At 40.2% G+C, this 23426-nt stretch overlaps 2 protein-coding genes across 2 annotated transcripts; both read left to right on the forward strand.

Moving 5' to 3' along the window:
- Positions 1 to 3529: 3529 nt before the first annotated feature.
- Positions 3530 to 8936, forward strand: chia.1 (chitinase, acidic.1; the record flags this gene model as incomplete). The annotated part of the gene is made up of 11 exons (XM_080789072.1): positions 3530 to 3554; positions 3666 to 3695; positions 4093 to 4297; positions 4930 to 4986; positions 5118 to 5283; positions 5500 to 5624; positions 6034 to 6157; positions 6824 to 7006; positions 7834 to 7950; positions 8188 to 8314; positions 8728 to 8936. The coding sequence occupies 11 exons, from the start codon at positions 3530 to 3532 to the stop codon at positions 8934 to 8936; spliced, it is 1368 nt and encodes a 455-aa protein (XP_080645198.1).
- Positions 8937 to 14661: 5725 nt separating this feature from the next.
- On the forward strand, positions 14662 to 18715 carry LOC308324281 (chitinase-3-like protein 1; the record flags this gene model as incomplete). The annotated part of the gene is made up of 11 exons (XM_080776283.1): positions 14662 to 14686; positions 14822 to 14848; positions 15031 to 15235; positions 15480 to 15536; positions 15946 to 16111; positions 16224 to 16348; positions 16460 to 16583; positions 16761 to 16943; positions 17043 to 17159; positions 18058 to 18190; positions 18411 to 18715. 11 exons carry the CDS (start codon positions 14662 to 14664, stop codon positions 18713 to 18715), a joined length of 1467 nt encoding a protein of 488 aa, XP_080632409.1.
- Between the last annotated feature and the right edge of the window lie 4711 nt (positions 18716 to 23426).

Raw genomic sequence — 23426 nt, forward strand, 5'->3', positions numbered from 1 at the left:
ACATGTTGCAGCACTGAGAGGGTGGTGGATGCAGGGCGGGTGGGATGACAACAATTATTTAAATGTTTGTTTTTATAAGAAAATCAAAGAGGGGCTTTTTTAAAAAACAAAAATGTGTCTGTGGGCATTACAGAGGGGGGGGGGTTGACTACCTGATTGTGTATTTATGTACTGGTATTTATGTACTGGTGTCAGTAGAGACCATGCCTTATGGGGACCATCACATTCGTGGCTAACGCTTATCTTGTATCTGTGGCCCTCTGGCTTTTTCATACTGTATTTCAATAACTAACGGTGTAATTTACAAGAATTGGTCGTGTCTCTATCCAGTCAGTGTACATATAAGTGCTACAGTATATACAATGGACATTTTAGAGTCGCCCATTCAAGCACTGAGGAACCTATTATTGTTGCATTTTAGGCTCTTCTATGTCTGTATTTTAGATTGTGTTTTTGTTTTTTTGCTTCAGCTGTATTTACAGCAAAACTGCAGAGAAACATAACTGGTCCGAATGATTGTTTACATTTTCTATCATTTAGGTTTTCTTTGAAAGAACCTTGACAGGGAAGAACAAATTGAGAAAAAAAAAAGTATTCTTTGTTTACAGTTTTTGTGCCTGCGTCGTTTACATAATTCAGACACAAACCGCTGCTGTCGAGCAGAAATCTCATATTTCCATGTTTCAACTTTTAATGTTAGTTTTTTTTGTAAATTAACTACATCATTTCATGCCACACTCTTGTGTTGCACACACTCTTGTGTGCACAAAAGTAGTGAAAATAGCTGATGGGCTATTTAAATGTTTTTAAATGAATAATCATGAAAAAGAAGAAACACCTGCACACTGTCTTCAACTGCAAGTGAAAAAACGTTAATAGGTTAACACTTAACAGCAACGTTTTGGCCCATGCGAACTTCATCAGGCTATCTTTCAAAGATAGGCAGTGTGCAGGTGTTTTTTCTTTTTCATGACTTCGGGCACTTGGTTGTCCTTCTCCTACGCACCTGTCGATTGTAGGTGTGCAAAAGCCTTGCTTTTTATTAATTAATTAATTTCCACCCGACAGAGACGAAATGCAAAAAAAATCTAAAAAGATAAGCTTGCTTTGTGTGTTTGGGTTGGTGGCAGGCTGCAGCCTCATTGTCATGGTGGTTGATCGTACAGGCATAGTGCAGAGGTTGATTGTTGAGCAGAGAAGAATAACTATTGATGATCAAAGAGCCCCGCAGTGTTCAATGAGTACAGTGTTATCGCAGTTGTTACAGCTACCGTTATCCTGTCAACATATCAGCGGTTATGCAATATGCCTTGTTCATTGTTTACATGACATCTAACAACCGGATATTGTTCCATACTGTTCTGTGTTTCTTATCAGCTTTACTCTTGAAGCTATAATGCACAATTGTTTTGTTTTGCTGTGCTTGAGTTAATCAGACCATTATTCATACATTTGTCGTTCTCAATTTGGACTTTGTAACAAGCAAAACAGACTGGACACTAAGTGTATACTACAAAGTATATAATATGTAAAATAGGTTTTGTGGAAGCTTATCTTCTTTTACTTTCCGTGTTATTACTTTGCTGGAATACAAGGTTTTGTTCTCTGGAATATGGTATTCTTTTTCACCATGATATTTAATGATTCAATAGCAAGCATTTAATATTAGCATCAGCTAGATTTAGCTGGGTTTTTCTTTTGTTTGTTTTTGAGTGGTGCAACCACTCCAACGAACAGCAATGTCCGTGTTCACCTATGCGTTGTTCACCTATGTGTGTCTGTGACGTTAATGAGCACCAGTATATGACTATGAGTACCAGTAGGGGCGCTGTTGTGCCAGAAACAGAGCGAGGGATAGTGCTGCACTGTTGCCTGCTAATGAGAGAGAGAGGTGGTGGGGGGGAGTTGCACCACTCAGTTCACACGGGTGTGATTTTACAGTGTATGCTATTGCTACTGTACCAGATACAAGCTCCGTGAAGTTCAACTATTTGCTATTTACAGAGAAAAGGTTCTGCCTGCATACCACTTACCTTTTACAACAACACACAGTAAGAGAAAGAAGAGCCAATATATTTATTTTTCTTTCTTTCTTATGATAAATGTGTTTGTATAGTAGTGGTACACAGATTACTTTGCAAGTGGCAATTTCATTTTATTACATGAGAAAATGGTTTCATTTCTACAGTATGTTGCACCCATATGCCAAAACTACAGTTTTCATGTTAATGAAATGGGGCAGATCTCCTTTATTTTCAGGTATATCCAAACCAACACAGGATAAAGTACAATATGAACAAACACAGGGTAGTATGGTAAAAGCAGCAGATGCATCATGGATCTCACCTAATAGTTGTAGGGAATACGGTCATTATTGTTGTACACACATTCTTTCACTAGTGAAATGTACTGATGACAGCCAAATACCGTGTCACCAAGCACTGTATAGGGAGAGACACACAATGTACAATTAATTGTTTAGTCTCTGAACAAGTCAGAAAGCCATTGAACAATGTCTGTCTTTTTTTGTTATGCTTATTATGTATTAAGTGTGTTTATTTATTTATTTTATCACTGAAGCGTTCTTATTCAGCCATAAAAATCATCGCCGTTTCAGACCCTGTCTAAAGCCTAATGACTGCTCCATCGTACGCCAGTGTCACATGATAGAAATCTACAATCATCTGCATCATCTACAAGCTTGTAAACCAGCGACACCGTCGTACAACAAAAATATAAATCAGGCTTAAGGTGACCAGTTACTTTCCAGGGTGAACTTGAAAGTGACTGATTATTGGTTCATCACACACTTCCTGGTGGAAAAAAGGAGGCGGTCCTTCATCTGGCAGGGGCTGAAATGCACTGGATAATGCCGTTGCGCCTTTCCAAATGTGTGATTGAATGGAAATGTGAGGGGGGGGGGGGGATCACTTGTACTGTAAATATTATTCAATAAACACCATGGGATTGTATTTAAAATAGACGCATACAGTAAACGCATTTATTATTGTCAGAGTTGTGTTGTTTTGCGCAATAAGTACATGTGTGTGTGTGTGTGTGTGTGTGTGTGTGTGTGTGTGTGTGTGTGTGTGTGTTCTCCTAGAATCACTGCCAAGATCAAATTAAGTGTTGGCCTGCTTGTATTATATTATGTTATTGTGAAAGAATCAGCGCCTTTTCCATGGAAAGCCAGTTATAGTATGAGCTAATCAGTTAGATTGAGCAGTCCCACTACCCTGATTACTTATCAATTGCACTTTGCCACCAGTTATTGGTCGCTAATAAGGAAAGTATAAATCACAAAGGACAGCAACAGTCTCTGAACTCTCTCTCTCTCTGTTCTTCTTGAAGAAAGGTAATGTATCATCTCAATGTGTTGTGGTCTGTGAAATTTGTAAATTCCATGTTAATCTAAACTTGTTAAGTGCCTGTATATTGCTGTGGCCTTGTCATAATTAATGTTTGGTATTTCTTGTAGTGATTTAGTCATCACTGTTCCTGTTACAAGTGGCTGGATTCCGGAAAGACAATGGTGAAACTTTCTCTCCTCACAGGTATAAACACTGTTCATACTTACTAGTATCCAGTTATTTGTTAATAGTTGTGTTTATGCATAATCTTGCAAATCTTCTCTATTCATGCTCACATTTATGCCCTTTTTATAGCACTTGGGGTTCTGCTTACTCTGCACTTTGGTAAGCATTTTACTGTTTGCTATCTCATGTTAAACTCTTAAGATTAACGAGCACAATTGAGATTGAGATAATGCACAGCATCATGTAAATGTAACTGATCAACGATCAATGTTCCAACTATGGCCAGGGAACCCCAGTTTGACACTGGATACTCTTACGACCAGTACCTTGGTTTGCTACAAGAACAAGTGACAGAACTGTCTGTATTGTGATGATGAAAATAATAATAGAGCTGTTACTATAGTATGTATGAACACTATGAATAGTGAATAATACAGTATTAGTATTAGTTCAGCATTATTATTTGTAAGTACCTCAAGAATAAATTGGAGTACCCGTTGAAACATTTAAAATAGTCACATGAATAATGAAAACTTGAGATTCTTTCCCGCCTCAGTATCCTCCTCTAAGCTGGTGTGCCACTTGACCAACTGGGCTCAGTACAGGCCTGGCAATGGTAAATTCACAGCTGGAAATGTGGATCCCTTCCTGTGCACTCATGTGATCTATAGCCAGGCCACCATCAACAGCTTTAATCAGATCACCAACATAGAATGGAATGATGAAGAGCATTTCCGCAGCCTTAACCACCTCAAGAATGTGTGAGTTCATGTAGTCAACATGGTTCTTCAACAACAACAGTGACAACCACTTAAGCCCTATTTCGAGAATAACAAGCAAAAGTCTACAAGCTCACGAGCTTTTTACAATTTCTATTTGCATGCTGTTCATAATGTTCAGGGATGATGTGTTTTTGTAGGCTACCAAGAAGTTATCTCCACCAAGGGTTCCCACTGCACATATCCAATGGAAATTCTGCTTGGAACTTTTTTTATAAATATAAATAAAACATCTGTAGCAAACGAAGGCTTATGATATTAACACATTCTGTTCAACAAGATGATCTTCACAAATCAACACACTTTAACAATATTTTATAACCATACAGAAAATTAATATTAGTTTTAAAAAGCTTCAGAATTCACGTTTGGGATATTAAAAGGTGTAATTTAACAAAACATTGAATGGTTCATTAATTATACACCTTATTTTCTACATAACCCTATGGTAAAAAATCATTACAAATCTGCGGCGAAGGAACACACATCTGAGTTTTATAATTATACTGTACACAGAGCGCGTTTTTCTGATTTTTAGGTGTGCAACCACCTTTACACTCTATTTGACTCTGAATTAAAATGACCAAGATTTGTCTCTCCCTCTCTACCCTTAGTAATCCTATACTGCAGACTTTGCTGTCTGTCGGAGGCGCAGTCAATGGAGTCAGCCCGTAAGTCTGATTACAACAGTTATGTAGCAGAGTAGCCCTGCCTGTAGCCCAGAATGATGGACAGATCCTCTGTGGCTAAGTTTAATGGCCATGCCTCAAAATTCAATAGTTTGTTTTCTACGTCCCACCAGATTCATCAGCATGGTCGGCCTACCTGAGAGCCGTGCAATGTTCATCAGGTCTGCCATCAGCTACCTCCGTGCCCATAAGTTTGACGGTCTGAACCTGGCATGGGAGTACCCAGGGCACAACGGCAGTCCACCTGAAGACAAGCAGAGGTTCACTGCGTTGATCAAGGTGAGCAGGATTTTGTTCATGCCAAACTAATTATTTGGTGAATTAATTTAGGGTATTCATAGGCTATTAAAACCAAACTGAGGGAATGAATCAACGAGTGACTTGAGTGACAAAGGAGAACATTATTAGGCAGTGTCATGGAAACTCACCAATGAGTCAAAGACATCAATGCTTTTTGGCCAGAAACGCTGAGCTGTGTTTGTGTATTCTCAACAGGAGTTGGACCAGGCCTTTGTGGACGAGGCAAAAGACACAAGGAAGACCCAGCTACTGCTGACCGCTAACGTGGGCGCTTTCCGCCCCACAGTAGACAGAGCCTATGAGGTTGAAGAGATCGCACCGTGAGTTCAAATTAGCAGGATTTCACTTGTCCTGTTTCTTGTCTCACAGTGAAGTGCAGTACAGTACAGTACAGTACAGTACAGTACAGTACAGTACAGTACAGTACAGTACAGTACAGTACAGTACAGTACAGTACAGTACAGTACAGTACAGATAGAGTTAACCAGTAGTACAGTAGTACCCAAAATAAGTTTCTTAATAAAACAAAATAACAAATGCATTAGGAGAGAAAGTTAAAAGGCAAAAGATTGAGCTAAGACTCAGATTTGAATTATAGCCAGGAAAAGCGAGTCTGAAAAGGTGGGTTTGAGGGAGGCTCTGAAAAGGGCAAGGGTGGGGTAAATAGATTTATTGTTGTTAAGGTTTTATTATGTGTTGTTTTATTTATTTTACTTTTGGTAAAAACAGTCACTTGGACTTCATCAATGTGATGACCTATGATTTCCACGGCCACTGGGAGCCAGCTACTGGACACAACAGCCCACTGTTCCAAGGCACAGTTGACTCTGGCTCATCTATGTACCACAACGTAGTAAGTGCACACGCACGCACGCACATATTTACCACAACATAGTAAGTATACACACACACACACACACACACACACACGTGCGCGCGCACACACACACACACACACACACACACACACACACACACACACACACACAATGCATGCTTGACCACAGGGACACACTATAGCAATACATGCCGTAAGATTTCTCCCTGCACTGTCTTCCTCCGTCTCTCTCTCTGTCTCTCTCTCTTTCTCTCTCTCCCACTCCCTCTCCCTCTCCCTTTCCCTTTCTCTCTCCCTCTTCTCTCTCTCTCTCTCTCTCTCTCTCTCTCTCTCTCTCTCTCTCTCTCTCTCTCTCTCTCCCTCCCTCTCTCTTTCTCTCTCTCTGTCTACTTCTCCATCATCATGTTTCTCTGTAATTCTCTGTATGAAAGCATTGGGCCAATTGTTTTTGTATCACCAGTCAATTTGAAAAGTAAAAAAGTTACTTAAAGTAAGTGTCAGGTGTCCACTGCCCCACATTCACTTTATGAGTCTTTCGCAAAAGGATGTAAGATTTTTTATGTCATGCCAACAATGCCAGCATAGTCTGAGGAAAAGACCTCAGAAAGAAAAGAGAGATTGGTCTCTCTACCAAACACATGCATGACAAACAAACATCCTCAACATCTTTTTCTTTTTTAGAATTCCTCCATCTCCTACTGGCTGGCTAATGGTGCTCCTGCTGAGAAACTGCTGTTTGGCTTTCCTACATACGGACGTACCTTTCGCCTCAGCAGCTCATCCAACAGCTTGGGAGCCCCAGCCAATGGACCCGCTGATGCTGGACCCTACACCCGCACAGCTGGCTTCTGGGCCTACTATGAGGTGCTTCCTAGAGCTAACTTTAAATAAAACAAAATGCATCCCTGATATTTGCTGATATATTGATATAGTGATGAAATGGGGGGCACGGTGGCACAGTCGGTATAGCGCTGTCGCCTCACAGCTAAAAGGTCCTGAGTTCGATTCCCGCTGGGGCGCTGTGGGCGTGCTCTCTCCTCCGCGTCATCAGTGCCCATACCCGAGGCGGGGTTGGCAAAAGGGCCCTTCTGTGTGGAGTTTGCATGTTCTCCCTGTGTCCCCTAGGTAGGTACCCTCACAAAAAAACATGCAGTAATCCTGGTCTCCAAACTACCTCCCACTGGCCAGCCGGGGCGCCTGATGGAGGGGAAAGGAACTGGTCGGAATAACGTGTTCCTTCCACGCGCTACGTCCGACCGGGGAAACTCTCCCCTGTCAGGTGAAAAGAAGCAGCTTGGACTCCTCATGCATAGAAGGAAGCATGAGGTCAGTCCGCTGCCCCCCAGGTTGGCAGAGGAAGTGTAGTGCCCAGGATTAGGTAATTGACACTGGGTGAAGAAAATGGCTTGCAGTGATTAGTGATGAAATGTAAAGACAGCCCCATCTCTTGTGATCATGCTCAGGCTTTCGTCCAATTCTTTACTCATCAAAGTTTTATTTTTCATGGGAGATTTTCTTTGCCTTATTGAAAGTCTAAAGCCTTGGGATGTTGTTTATTTTGTTAAATGTATGCCCATAAAGCCCTTTGAGACTGTAACCGGCATGATTCAGGCTATACAAATAAACTCGTCTTTTCAGTCTGATAACTGTGTGATGATGATGATGATGATGATGCGTCTCTGTGATTCTAGATCTGTGGCTTTGTTGGCAGTGCTGCTGCTGAATGGATTCCTGATCAGTCCGTGCCTTATGCCACATATGGAAGTGCCTGGGTGGGCTATGATGACAGACGCAGCGTAGCTGCTAAGGTACATCCCCTCTCCTTAATTGTAACCAAATAAAATTGTTCATTCATCTCTCATAAACCTCTGTATGTGTTTGTTACAAAGGACAAACAAAGGACAGATTTTCTGCACAGAAAGAAATATACTCAATGTTAGTATAAACCTGAGAGTGTAGAAATCGACCCGTAAGGGTCTTTACTGTAATTCTTACAATCATTATATTTGTTGCTGTATTTGATCTCTTATTTCAACATCTTGCAGGTCCAGTGGATGAATGAAAACAACCTGGGTGGTGCACATGTGTGGACACTGGACATGGATGACTTCGATGGGACATTTTGCTCAGAGGGGCCCTATCCTATGGTCAACCACCTTAGGAACTCAATGGGTAAATACTGTACCTACTGTGTACATACACACTCTGCACACTGCTCTAAACCTGGGTTTCTCAATCTTTTTTGGTGCCAACTGCCAATGCCCCCTACCCATCCAGGTCCCTTACCACCCCTCACACTGAATTAAAATGTAAACTTTATTTCTTATTGTTAATATGTCCTTTTTAGCCTACTTTCAGGGGAAAGAAAGAGGCAAGTTACTCATTTATAAGTAGAATTGTATATCGATGTCAGGCCCTGTCACATAATGCCCCTCTCAAAGTACTGAATGACCCTGTCATGTTACCATGATACTGTACCATGTTAACCATCACAGGGATGCCAGGCCCTTAATTACATGAAACTACAGTGACCAAATACTTTTAACGATCAGTGTTTATTTCATTTTGATGCATTTTTTCCATAGGCTTCCCCCCTAAGCCCACCACCACACCAGCCCCGACCACTACCTTGGATCCTGTGGCCTCTTTCTGTAAAGGCCGACCCGACGGCCTGTATGAGAACGTCGCTGACAAGACCACCTACTTCCACTGTTTTCAAGGGAATACGTACCTGCAAAGATGCCAGCCCGGCCTTATCTTCTATGATTCCTGCAAGTGCTGCAACTGGGCTTGAAACCCCCTGGGCCAGGTCACAAACATCACACTCACAGTGGTGGGTGTGCCAGGCCTATAGCATAGAACTCACACGACTGCAACAATGACATACCCTTTTATGTTAGTCACAATCTCCAATCTTCAATCCAATCTCCAACTGCTACAATGTATGTTCATCAATAAAATAACAATGTGTAATGTGTCTTTTCACAGCTCAGCTCTAATAACCTAAATGTAATAAAATCTCATATCTCAACATAATACATAACGTAATAACGGATGTTGTGTTATAATGTGTTTCATTAAGAACTTCATAATGTAATAACAGTAATAATCAGTGTCATGGTCAATATCATGGTCAGTATTATGTCAGTATCATGTCAGTATCGTGGTCACATAATAACCACTCGGTGGGAGGAGACTCAAAAATACCAGATCGGGGAGCAGCCGTATAACTCTATGGGAGCAGCCTTATAACTCTATGGGAGCAGCCTTATAACTCTATGGGAGCAGCCTTATAACTCTATGGGAGCAGCCTCATAACTCTATGGGAGAAGCCTTATAACTATGGGAGAAGCCTTATAACTCTATGGGAGTAGCCTTATAACTCTATGGGAGCAGCCTTATAACTCTATGGGAGCAGCCTTATAACTCTATGGGAGTAGCCTTATAACTCTATGGGAGCAGCTGAACGCACACATGTTCATTCACTGGACGCGCAAATGTAAAAAGAGTCGGTCTTGATTGTGTTACGCGCACGCAAGTCTTCACGCCCGTGCATGGGGCCTTTTGATTTGGTGTAGCGCCAGGGGCCCAGGGCCCTCAGAGGGGTTGATTCGGCACTGTCAATATGTCAGTATCAATGTGGAATATACACATCTATCACAAAGAAAACATTAATAGACTTACATACAAGACAGAATATAGAAAATGTACCAAAGAAAAGAAACAACTAAAGTATATATGTTACAACAATAAAAGCGATAAACACAAATACTAAGGGCCTCATTCACTAAGCTGTAAATGTCCTACTATATTTTAGTGCAGAGATGCAGCAGTATTCTAAATATGTAGACTACGCTATTTTGTATAATTGTCTATAACCCATCGTTTGTTTCATTTTTTTCAAATTCTCAAAAATGATGAAAAACGACGTGCGCAATTTCCGCAATTTGCAACTCCCGCAATTTTTAATTTCCGCAATTTCCGCAATTTTCAATTTCCGCAATTTCCGCAATTTGCAATTTCCGCAATTTGCAATTTCCGCAATTTCCGCAATTTTTCCGCAATACTCTGCAATTCCTACGCAATACTCCGCAATTCCTCCGCAATACTCCAACATTTTTTTCTTTTTTTAACACTCCGCAATTTGCTAATGTTTCTCATCCTCCGCAACACCGCAATTTTTTCGGTAAATACAACACATTGAGCAGGGCACTGCAGGGAGTTGAACCCCGTTCCGGTAAACCAGAAGTACCAGTACCAGTGCCTTAGCTTTTGTGTATTCAACTATTTGGGTAACATGTGAGCTTTATCCTCTAATTCATGGGCCTGGATTGTTTTCCAAAATTTCAAAAAACATGGGCTATAACCCATCGTTTTTTAATTTTTATTTTTATTTTTTCAAATCCTCAAAAATGATGAAAAACGGCGTGCTATAGTATGCCGTATGTGCTATAGTATGCCGTACGATATGGGCTATAGCCCATGGTCCAAAATGATGAGAAACGAGGATAACTTCTTTTTTTCAAAATTTCAAAAAACATGGGCTATAACCCATCGTTTTTTTCATTTTGTCATTTTTGTCAAATCGTCAAAAATGATGAAAAACGGCGTGCTATAGTATGCCGTACCATATGGGCTATAGCCCATGGTCCAAAATGATGAGAAACGAGGATAACTTTTTTTTTTTCAAAATTTCAAAAAACATGGGCTATAACCCATCGTTTTTTTTATTTTGTCATTTTTGTCAAATCGTGAAAAATGATGAAAAACGGCGTGCTATAGTATGCCGTACCATATGGGCTATAGCCCATGGTCAAAAATGATGACGTTCTCTCTACCGCAACATACTTAAAAGTATAGCGGTGTATGAGAATGGGTGTTGCGGAGGATGAGAACAGAGAAGCCTACATACTTACACCTAGCAACCCCATTCTAGCCTACTTAGGTTCATCGTACAGTGGACATGTTTGCCTGAAAAGGAATATGTGACAGCTGTTGGCTGTTTTGATTAAGTTTGATTAATGATGATCAATATATATAGAGCATGATGCTATCATATATATTTTTATTAGGAGGCTTGTTTAGCAGGTACTAGGTTATAGGAGGAGCGCCTATTATGTTGCCTGGTACTGGTTGTTGCTTCTGTCCCCTGCAGGTGCTGAGCATTATTGTCCCTAATGTGTTGCCGTCCTGAGGAGGGCCTGGCTTGGAGCCTGATCAGCCCTCGGATTGGTCCTGTGGCAGCTCAGGCCTTGCTTCCTGGACTATAAAGCTCACTCTCTGTCTGGACTTCGGGGTGGGAACACTGCTGTTCCCTCCAGCCGACTGCTTATGTGTTTCATGTCAGGTTTAGTTGTATTTCCATTTGTCTGTGTGTTAGGTTGTGTTGTTTGGTCATCTGTCATGTAAGTCATATAATTCTGGGCTCACAGAGCCATCCTGTCCACCATTTTGTGATGCACTTAAGCCAGTTTGTTATTTATTGTCATTTGAGTATTAAACCAAATATTATTTTATGAGCCGTGTTGTTCTTTCATACATGTTACGGGCAGTAAAACCCCTAGACTTGAACCGAACATAATTGGTTGCTCGTCCGGGATCTTGATTTTTTTCAAGAGGGAACCCAAAGTTAATAATTGGTGGCATGTCTGGTCTTTTGGTTGGTAAGAGTGAACCCATTAATTGGGATTTCTTTTTCCAAAAGTTAACCCATTAGTTGGGATCTCGCCTGGGTTTTTGGCTTTTCAAAAGTACCCATGTTAAGTGCATAATATTGTTAAGTGGCTGTTTGTCAGGTTTCCAAAGGAAAGTTGAGCTTGTACTGTGTTAATTTGGTCTCTCTTTCTTGTTTGGTTGTTGCTAAAACTGAGCCCATACTCCTATATGGTGTCTCTTTTTTAGTAATATTTGTTTGGTGAACCTGTATTTGTTAAAAGAAAGTAACATGGTGTTTTTTCTTTTTCTCTGTCCTGTTTGTGATCGGCTGGAGTTGCTGTGGTAGGTATGTGGCTCGTATTTTGTGCACCTTTTAAGTTTGGTTAGTTTAGTATAGGTGAATTGGAAAAACTAAAAGCTGTTAGACTACCAAATCTCTTAATTGGAATCTCTGTAGTGGGGCTGCTAAGAGGCAGAGTTAAGAGTGGTGGCAGAGCTGTTGGTTCTAGCCTATGTGGCGTTCTGTGGAAAGCGGGCCAGTACAGATCTGGTTCTGGGGGGTCGGGTCCCCGGAGCCGTGCTGGCCTACCGAGAGTGACTGGGGGGGGCCCAGTCACCACTCTGGGGGCTTGGGAGCATCCATCGTCTCCGGGAGGTGGAACTCAAGGTGACTCTGGCTATGACAGCGGGAGAGAGAACTTGGGTGACACCACCTGTCTGCTACTAGTCCTACATACTTAAACCTACCACCCCCATTCTAGCCTACTTAGGTTCATCTTACGGTGGACATGTTTGCCTGAAAAGGAATATTTGAAAGGTGTCATAGTTTTAGAAATATAGTGCTTTCAAATTTGAGACTTTTATAATGGGGCTCAATGGCAGATTTTGGCATGTCAAAAAATCACTTTCACCTAGAAACTCCATTCACACTTTATTTTTCAGCTTACCATGGAGACACATGCTGAAACTTTTTACTTTGAAATGTTTTGTAGTTTCTGAGTTATTTAACTTAAACGCCCAATGCATTCTCTATGGCAATAGCACAAACTTTGGCATGCTACTAGTCCTACATACTTAAACCTACCAACCCCATTCTAGCTCTTACGGTGTCAAAATACAATAAATACTGTTGAAAATGGGGAAAATATGAGTTGGAGGGGGTACAGCATTAAGTAACACAGAGAGAGAGAGAGAGAGAGAGAGAAATATATCACAGATTCACACTCCATATTTGGGCTGTCCACCCATTTGCCAATATATAGTTAGGCCTAGTGCATTCCACAGGGAGAGGGCAGCAACAGAAAAAGCATAATCTACCGAAGAGGAAATAACACAGACCTGTCCTTGCCCTCAAATGCCACCAAACATTGCTTCACGCATTTTTTTTGCGCCAGAGGCAGGGCATTCCCAAGTGTAGGAGCAACCACTGCAAAGGCCCGGTGTTTTGAGTTTGGTCTGAGGACCTAAGAGGTCTCACATTGGTCTTACGGGGCAGTAAGTCAATATAAAGGGGCCAACACGTGTAAGGCTTTATACGTAGTTAAAATAAATTAAAAAATCTATTCTGGCCTTAATTGGAAGCCAGTGCAATGTGGCTAATACAGGAGTTATGTGTGCCCTGCGGTTGGTATTTGTGAGGATTCTAGCTGCTGTGTTTTGAACTAATTGAAGTTGGGATAAAGATGACACACACATGAGGTGTGTGTGTGTGTGTGTGTGTGTGTGTGTGTGTGTGTGTGTGTGTGTGTGTGTGTGTGTGTGTGTGTGTGTGTGTGTGTGTGTGTGTGTGTGTGTGTGTGTGTGTACTGTAAAGCCACCAATATTGTAATTTTGTCAACATTTTGTCTTGTCACTTGACCACCATTGTGCGCACTAATATACATGGTACTATTATGCTATGTGCAAGATTATCCTATGCCATATACAATACCTTATCATTAGCCATATAGTTTTAGGTCAGATTTCACACTATCTTATCCCTTTCTGTTACTGTGTGTCTCATGAGTCATGACCAATCCCCACCACCCATTTTCCTTTGACATGGAAATGTGGCAACTTCCGTTTCTGGTTGTTGTAAAGTCTTGAGACATTGCATATAAAAACAACTGGAAGTCACTGGTATTTGCAGACGTGCCATCAATTACAGTACAGGTATGGATGGTTATTTTCTTCTTTGACCTTCCCAGAATAAGGTGCATTTATTGTCCTGCTCTATTAGTTATTGGCAGAGAGAGTTGAGTAGCTGTTCTTAATGATACTGTCTGGAACATGACATTTTGCATGTAGATTTTATGCGGCATATACTGTACAATAGCTACTGTGGGCATGTAAGGTCATCATTATTGTGAGCCAAATGTAAGATAATGTTAACCCAGTATTGTAAAATGCATAAGTGTTAGAACACAACATATGCATATTTCACGTTATTGCCACTATAAATTAGTTACTGATTAATGTGTTAATCCATTTAAACATCTTCAATGGATCAAACTCCCCACTGCAGTTAGAACTTCAGATTCACCCCCAAGGGTTAGGGTCTCCACCTTAGTCCATATAGCACTTGACCTAGAGACTATCTACCTAGACTCTGGCCATGCAGATTTATATGCAAAATGTAATTTAGATACCATGTTACTTAAGACAGATGCTAGGTTTTGTTTACCTGATATCCTATAGTTTAAATGTACAGCTTATTATGTTTGACTATTGTTTAGACTGATGTTCTTGGTTTATTTACTGAGGCACTACAATGTCTCTCGGAATGTGTTTTCCGTTGCTTATTGTAAATCACTCCAGATAAGAGTGTCTGCTAAATGAATAAATTGTAAATCTTATGCCTCCTCTCCTAGTGTCTTAGAGACAAGATGACCACGTTTACTGTCCTAGCAGGTACATTTCACTACCCATATGTCACACGTCTTCATACATACTGTATTCTCAGGGAATACAGTATACTGTTTTGTCCGGATCTAACATTCACAGGTACTGTTTTCTGTTTTTCCTTTTTTTTCCTCCCCTCCTTAGGCTTGTGCTTGGCCATGTGCCAGCTGGGTAAGTCTATGTAATCTAATATGACATAAAACCTCATCTGATTCTGCTAGTTGCATAACACTTCACTCTCACTTGTACGTTAACATTTACTGTTAATGACTGTTATGAAACTAAATGTTTAATAAGTGAGTAAACAAAACAGCATAATAAATAAATATATTACATTTTTCTCCCAATACCAGCAACTGCCTCTCAAATGGTGTGCTACTATACTAACTGGTCGCAGTATAGACCTGGAAATGGGAAATACACACCCCAGAATGTGGACCCCTTCCTTTGCACCCATTTGATTTATGCATTCTCCATCATCAACCCTAACAATGAACTGATCACCTATGAATGGAACGATGAGGTTAACTACAAGAGCTTCAATGCCTTGAAGACAAAGTAAGCATGTGTAATTTAATACAGTGTAGAGTATAGACACACAGTAAAATCCGGATTTCACTGTTCCTGTGTTTGAATATGTTCTACCTGACAAAACTATTTCTGTATGTTATTTAAATGAAATTAAGAGTTAGCCTATTCAGACATTTGATGAACATAAAAACAAAAAATATACGTTGCTATTGCTGATGTAATTAATATTACTAATTAATATTAATTAATATTACTGTGTGTTACTTCACAGGAATCCTGAGCTGAAGACCCTGCTGGCCGTGGGTGGATGGAACTTTGGTTCAACCCAGTGAGCATCCCTTTCATTCTTGTTCCAGAATTACGTTACCGACATAAACATAAAAATAAACATTTTGAACAGCAGTAGGACTTTGTAGTTAAATTTAAGGCAGAAATAGGATGATGAAGTATTTATATTAACCACATTAATACTGGTGAGTGGTGGTGACCGTATTTTGGCAATCTAGGCAAGAGTTAGCTATAGGACTATATGCTTCATGTATATTCATTTGTATACCTTTAGCTTGTAGATTTGCTATCTTTGCCACGAGACACTGCCGTATGACAGTAAAAAATCTATGTTTAAGTGGTTAAAATAACAGCTTAATAAGGCATCAAAGACAAATTCATGTTATGCTTATGCATCCCCAATCATTCTTCAGCTGAAGAAATAAAAAATATTCACATTTTGTTTATAGATTCTCCATCATGGTGTCCAATGCTGCCAACCGTCAGAAGTTCATCCAGTCGACCATCAGATTCCTGAGGACTCATGGCTTTGATGGTCTGGATCTGGACTGGGAGTATCCTGGAGCTCGTGGAAGTCCACCTGAAGACAAGCGGAGGTTCACTCTGCTCTGCAAGGCATGGCCCTGACTCTTATTGTCAAATTCTTCACAGAGGATGACAGTACTAATTCACTCTTTTAGATCTGACCAACTGGCACTGCCTTACCAGTTGTGGTTTAATTTTACAGGAGCTGGTTGCTGCTTATGAGGCTGAGGCTGCAGCGACTGGAAACAGCCAGCTCATGGTGACTGCTGCTGTGTCTGCAGGAAAGGGAACCATTGATGCTGGATATGAGGTCGCTGAGATTGCAAAGTAGGTTGTTGTGTAATTTGAACAAAAAAATTACTTTTTTTTGCAAGAAAATGAAAGGGTTTGTCAGCATCTATAGCCTACCTTTTATACCTGTTTATTATGTTTCTCCAGATATCTGGACTTTATTAATGTAATGACCTATGACTTCCATGGAACTTGGGAGCAAGTCACTGGACACAACAGCCCACTGTACCGTGGCTCTGAGGACAAGGGTGACTTCATCTACTTCAACACTGTAAGGATGGCAAAACATAACAATAATAGATCATATCATTCTCATTTGAGTGATCCGTGAACTGTATCCTGTAACCTTTGAGGTAAATACTAGTGAACATTCACTGTTCAGACAACCGTTCGGGCCTATATGCGTATACTGTGCTGTATATTGCTAAGCCTTCCACTTCAACCTCAGGATTATGCCATGAGGTACTGGAGAGACCAGGGAACCCCAGCAGAGAAGCTGATGTTGGGTTTCGCCACTTACGGCCGCACCTTCCGTCTGACATCATCAAACACCGGCGTTGGAGCCCCGGCTCAAGGCCCTGCATCAGCTGGACCATACACACGGGAAGCTGGCTTCTGGGCCTACTATGAGGTGAATGTATACATAAACACAATTATAAAAACATAATTCTAATTAGTATTACTATTAGAGTAGAGTATTTATATTATTGTTATATTTTGTTTCTTACAGATCTGCACCTTCCTGGATGGCGCCACCGTGAAGTGGATTGAAGACCAGCAAGTTCCCTATGCATTCAAGAACAACGAGTGGGTTGGCTTTGATAACAAGGAGAGCTTTGCAAACAAGGTAAGTAGAAAACAAATGTATTCCCATGGCAATAACAATTAAACAAGATACAGTAGCCAGACATGGGGAAATTTGGGGATGACATACAACTATACATGGACTACTTGGGGATATGAAACACAGACACATGGAGGATATTGTCACTGTCAGGTGGAAACCTCGTATGTCCAAAACTGTTTATTTTCAGGAAATGGAAAAAAATCCAATTGATCCAATGCAGTTATGTACAAGCTCTTGTTAATACTTTCCCCATTGGTTCAATATTTATAAAAACCCACACACACTTTACCACTTTCACTTAATAACTAATTCATTACAATGAAATATGGAGATATGAGGTTTCTTCCCGACAGTAATGATATGCACTATTATAGGCTATTAGGTCTATTTATTCATTTGTTTTTCTTTACAATTGTTGGTAGACAGTTGACATGTACTGCACCTTAAATGTTTGGCTGGTCTGTGATCATATATGTTTGCTGCTCTTTGCTTACTATTTTGTTGATTTTATTGCTTTTAAATTTGTCTATACTTTAGGCTATTGTGTTGTACCACTAATTGCCTCAGAATACATTAAAGTGGTGTAAGTCTAAAGGTCAGCAGCAATCCTGCAACTATAGCGGCATGTCCATGGTGTGTACTTGTACATCATGGCCTGGTAATGTACAGTACTACTACAGAAACATGATGAGATAGGGTCCTTCCCTAAGGCCCAAGGCTACTTACTTAAGTCAAAGTGGTATTTCTTCAGACTATTATGTAAGAGCAGTGTGATATCAAGTCAGTGTACCATTTGTGTGTATGTAAATGGAGATGGTCAGAGGATACTAATATAAGTCTTAATCTTAGTCTACTGCACCTTGCTCAGTCAGTAATGTTGTTGTTCTGCAATCTACAGGTTCAATACATGAAAGACAACAAGTTTGGTGGTGCCTTTGTGTGGGCCCTGGATCTAGATGACTTTAGGGGAGACTTCTGTGGTGAGGGGAAACACGTTTTGCTGGGCCATCTGCGCAGCCTTATTAATGCTGGTAAGTATTCTTTCTCGTCTTTCTTTCTGTGCTCATACATGTTGCACCATGAGAAGTGACAAAGAATATGGAATATGGTTGTAAAGTGTTAACACTTTCTACTTAAATGTTGCACAGGATGAGGAATATTAATATTTGCGGGATTTAATATACTTGTTAATAGGCTAGTCCCATACTTGATATCTTAGTAAAACACTTTCTGCTTCTGTCAATCTCTCAGATCTTCCACCAACCACAACCTCCAAACCTGGTGTTACCACGCATAAGCCAACCACCTCCAAACCTGGTGTTACCACGCATAAGCCAACCACCTCCAAACCCACAACCAAACCTGTTGTGACCTCTAGGCCTACCACCATCCCTGTTCCAGGGAGAGGATTTTGCAAAGACAAAGAAGATGGAATCTATGCTAACCCTGAGGACAGGAGAACATACTATATGTGTGCAGGTGGCAGAACCTACTTGAGGCCGTGTGGAGTGGGCACTGTCTTTGAAGACAGCTGCAAGTGCTGTATTTGGCCCTGAGTATTAGATCAGATCATATAAGTCGTTGGATGGTGCTACAAGCTTGGAAAATAAATGATACGTAGATTGCAGAGTTAGTTCAGTCAAGAAGTTAATACGCTGCATTACTATGTGGGTGTATTCAGTGTTATGCAAGACCCATATGTCATACACTGGCGTTGCAATCAGCTGACCAATTGGGCGAGGTATTTAAGCTCACCTAAGTCAGCATTCTTCCTGTGTTCCTTGTGCATATGCATTCCTGGTTGTTGTAATGCGCTGTTTGCTCCTACCGCCACCCCAGCACCACCGGGGGGGTTATTGTATAGCTATCTCCCTGCTCTTAATGTTTAAAGATGGTTGAGCAGGGAGAAAAATGTACCAGAGCCGAATGCCAATATGAAATATTATATCCACACTTTCTCATTCTATAATAAATATTTGTTCAACTCATGTTGTAAACATGATATAGTTTCAAGAATAGACTTGTAGAATTGACATTTTTGTGAGAATTGCATTTAATTGCATAAGAATAAAATATAAAACATACTGCTGGAAGTGTCAAAAGTTTTTTTTCACACAAACTCATACAAATGATTTACTACGTACTGTAGCCTAAGTCATACATCACTTCCTCATTTTTCCTCAGACGAGCCCTACAGCGGTGTATCATCTTTATCCTCCATACATCTGCCTAGCTCATCAGTACTGTGCACTGTAAATGAACCTGCAAAAGGACTCCAATGGGCAGTATTGTTAGCAGAGGTAGGGAAGAGAATTTTCCCTATGCATTTAATCATCCTATTAGGAACAGTGTATACTGTAGCTATTAAACAGCGCCCAGGAGCAGTTAGGTTTCAGTGCCTTGCTCAAAGACACTTATGCATGATACCATGGGAGCAGCCAGGATAAAAAGTAGATGACTAATTGGCAGGCAGCAATGTATAATAATAATAATACATAAATAAATATAATTTACATGGCGCTTTTTATGAAAGCCAAGGACGCTTTACGTGAACAAACACTAGCTGCGTCTCTTCAGTGCATTCATAAGAGTCCAATATAGGCGACTGCTGAATCTCCATGGGCAGAGAGTTTCACATGGTAGGAGCCGCCACACTAAAAACTCTATCACAGATTGTTACGAGAGGAGCCCCAAGTTAGAAGACAGTTTCTGCGCTGGGGTATAACCATGGAGTAGGTCTGTATAGTATAGGTGATGCAGAACTTAACCGGAAGCTAGGGAGGTGAAAGAGTGCATGGGAGTGATGTGCTGGCATTGCTGCCAATGCTTGTAATGGGTGAGCTCTGGAAGCTGAGTTCTGCACATACTGCAGGCTTTGTAGGGAACACTATTACACTTGTCCAAGTGGGAGGTGATGAATGCATGGATGTGGGTCTGAGAGTGACGGCCGAAACCTGGCTATGTCTTTGAGGTGGAAGAAAGTGGATTTGGTAACAGATTTCATGTGAGGGTATTATGTATGTATACTGTACAAGTGTACATGCTATACGGTGTAAACAATATTTAATTATCAATGGTATTTCAATCAATCTTTTCAATCTTGTCACATTGTCAATTACCAATCTTGGAGCAAAAGAAGTATCATGTATAATGCCTTTGTAGCATATTATATTATTAATTTGACAGGACCCTATACTGTAGCAATTTTGATTTAATATTGGCCAATTCATGTCACTATCACTTAAATCAAATTGGAAATGTATTTGAGTAGTATGTTTATATTCAAAGGCAAAGTGTGTTCAGTAGTCCAATAGCATTACTAAAAAAAACAAAAGTAAATGTAATGGTCCAAAAGTATAATCCATCAAATTTACGGTAGTTATCTTCATACTCATGTTGATCAATATGTTAGAGAGAACAACTGATTTACCAGTCACTAATTATCTAAGAGTCGTGCATGGTCTTTTACACCAAGTAAATTATTGACTAATTTACTTCCCCCTCCACCCCCACTCAATTAATTACTTTACAATCCCTCCCTTATACTTGTCCTGAATCAATAGTATAAAAAGCTAAATATATTCCTATTCACTGGTATTTCATCTGATGAAGCGGGCTCTGAGGTAAGTTTGGAGAAAAATGTATCAGTTGACAGAATTTATGTAACATTTTCACCGGGTTTTCAGGACAATTTAGACATATACAAAATAAAGTAGAGTAGAGTAAAGTAATATTATATCTGAGAGAATAGGCTACATTAATTTACTTACTTACAGCACTTTTAATGTAAATTTTATGTGTGTATATGCGGATCGCCACATTTTTCTTTGCATGTCACATTTACAAATTGCAACCATGACAGACGAACCATCATCACCGTCCTGTCTGAAATTACCACCTGTGAGTACACAGCTGAGGTCCTGATATTCCAGGTCCAGCTTTTGATAAGCAAATTAAAGACATAAGGTTGTTTATTCAGTAACGTTTATGACATTAATACTTTGGCCCAACATATCATTACACTTGAATACAATTGATTAGAGTGATGTGTTAGTTCTTATCTTATGGGCATCAGTAGGTTCGCTGGACAAAGTCTCCATTATTGTGGAATGACCTAAAGGAGGCATAATAACAGGTAGACATTTCGACATTGCCTGGCATGACACACACACGCGGCACGCACGCTGCATCACGCTATATCTTGCGCCACCCCTTACCCCTTTATATCCTTAAACTTATTAGCCATTTTTACTATTTTAAAACATTTTAAAATAGTACAAATAGCCGATCTACAAGCTAACAACGTGTCGATGTAGATTGACATGATAGTTAGGAAACAAATGGACCCTTATGAGTCTGTAACTCTGAGAGTGTACCAAATGGACCCTAACAGGTCCACTTGGTTCCATTTGTACACTCTCAGAGTAAAATTTACTTTGATTTTACAATCTATCTCTGGGGTCCCAGAGATAGAAATGCCATTAAATCGGGGACCGTAGCCTAATTCAGGTCAAACCACGGGGGGACCTTGAAATGAAAATGGTTGAAAATCACTGCTAGACCCACAAAAATCTTCTCTTATGGGGGTCCTTGGCATATATTTTCAAATGGGGGTCCGCAGACTAATGAGTGTCATTCTGGGGGTCGTTGACATGAAGAAGTTTGGGAACCACTGCCTTAGGGGCTCCACTCCTGATAGCCTTACAGCTCCTTATGAGTCCCAATTTCATTTTAATTTTAATTAATTAAAATTAAAATGTCATTTTCACTTGCCTCAATAAGGATGTTCTTATTTGTCTTCAGTTGGTATCAGTGTGCATCAGAATTGAGTTCAGTTAAACAACCAAATTTGAACTTCAAAGTCTCTCAGTCTTCTGATCATTAATCATTTTAGCTATCTTCATCAAGATTGAAGTTGAGGGCTGAGAAGCATTTTTACTGTTGAGGCAATATGATGCTTAATAATAGTACTAAATAACAGTGGACAAAGGTCATCTGAATGTAACTAGCATGCAAAATAGATAAAGCAATCTGAAGATTACTGTGAGTATTGAAGTGTCTTCTTTTAGCTAAATATGGCAAGAAGAATTGAGGGTGAGATTGTCAATAACCTTTTGGGTTTGTAAAATTGTTGTAAAATGTACTGTACTAGTAACATTGTATCTTCAATATCGTCGCTGTCGGGCAGAAACCTTGTATCTCCATATTTCAACTTTCTATAGGCCTATTTAAATTAAAGCAACTATTTTATTTTAAGTTTTGGACATACAAGGTTTATACCTGACAGCAATGATATAATATTAATATAAAAATTGAATTAGGATTACGGTACAATAAATTACTTACAGTGCAGAGCTGGATATTTCAGTATTTATCTACCGTATCAAAATCACTGAATACATGCACTTGACCCAAATAACCACCCATCACAGCTGGCATAAATATAGAACAGTGAGGGCACTGAGGGCCCTCCAACGACATTCTGGGTGGAAAATGGGGCCTTGTGGTTCATCGATTGATTCTGAATGATTTTGTCATATAGACTTTATTCCTGGTCGATTACAGGGTGGAGGCCACTCCCCCTTAACTATATACAGAAGATACAGTATGCAATGGTGATGAACGTCAGTCCCTATTATATAGCTATATAGTAGGTGCAAACGTCAAGAAAGTCAAGGCGAGCACATTATGCCTTTTACCCATGAAAGCACCAGTTAGAAAAGACAAGAACTGGTGGAGAAGAACTTGATAGCAAACTCCAATAAGTTGTTAATTATTATCATGATGGATGCATTTGATAATGTTACACAATGATCATATGGGACTAGGGCCCATGCGTCACCTCATGCCACTGACCCATCAAGTCACATATTGTGTATACGAGCGTTGCGATGACCATAAATTAACCTACTTATCTCAACAGATTATTATGACCCAATAATGTTTATCACTCTGTGTCCTTTCCACATCTGTAACATAATGTGGGGGTTCGATAACGCCCACTATGCTGTCCTAGTTTATACAGTCAGTATATAAAAAGCGTGATGTTATTGCTGTTCACTGGCTCTTTCTTTGATCATTGGAGTACCCAAAGGTAAGCACGGAGGACGAATTGGTGGTGGTGCACACAGGTTTCTCCTGATTCTCCTAATCTTGACAAGATTAGGCTTAATTGAAATTGTTGGATTACATCATTAATGTGCCGGCGGGTAGATGCTGCAAACATTGCTATGACAAATACATTCCAAAGATTTCTGTAAGGGAATG

Source organism: Protomyctophum bolini (genome assembly GCF_963924005.1).
Source record: "Protomyctophum bolini genome assembly, chromosome: 2".
Lineage (NCBI taxonomy): Eukaryota > Metazoa > Chordata > Actinopteri > Myctophiformes > Myctophidae > Protomyctophum > Protomyctophum bolini.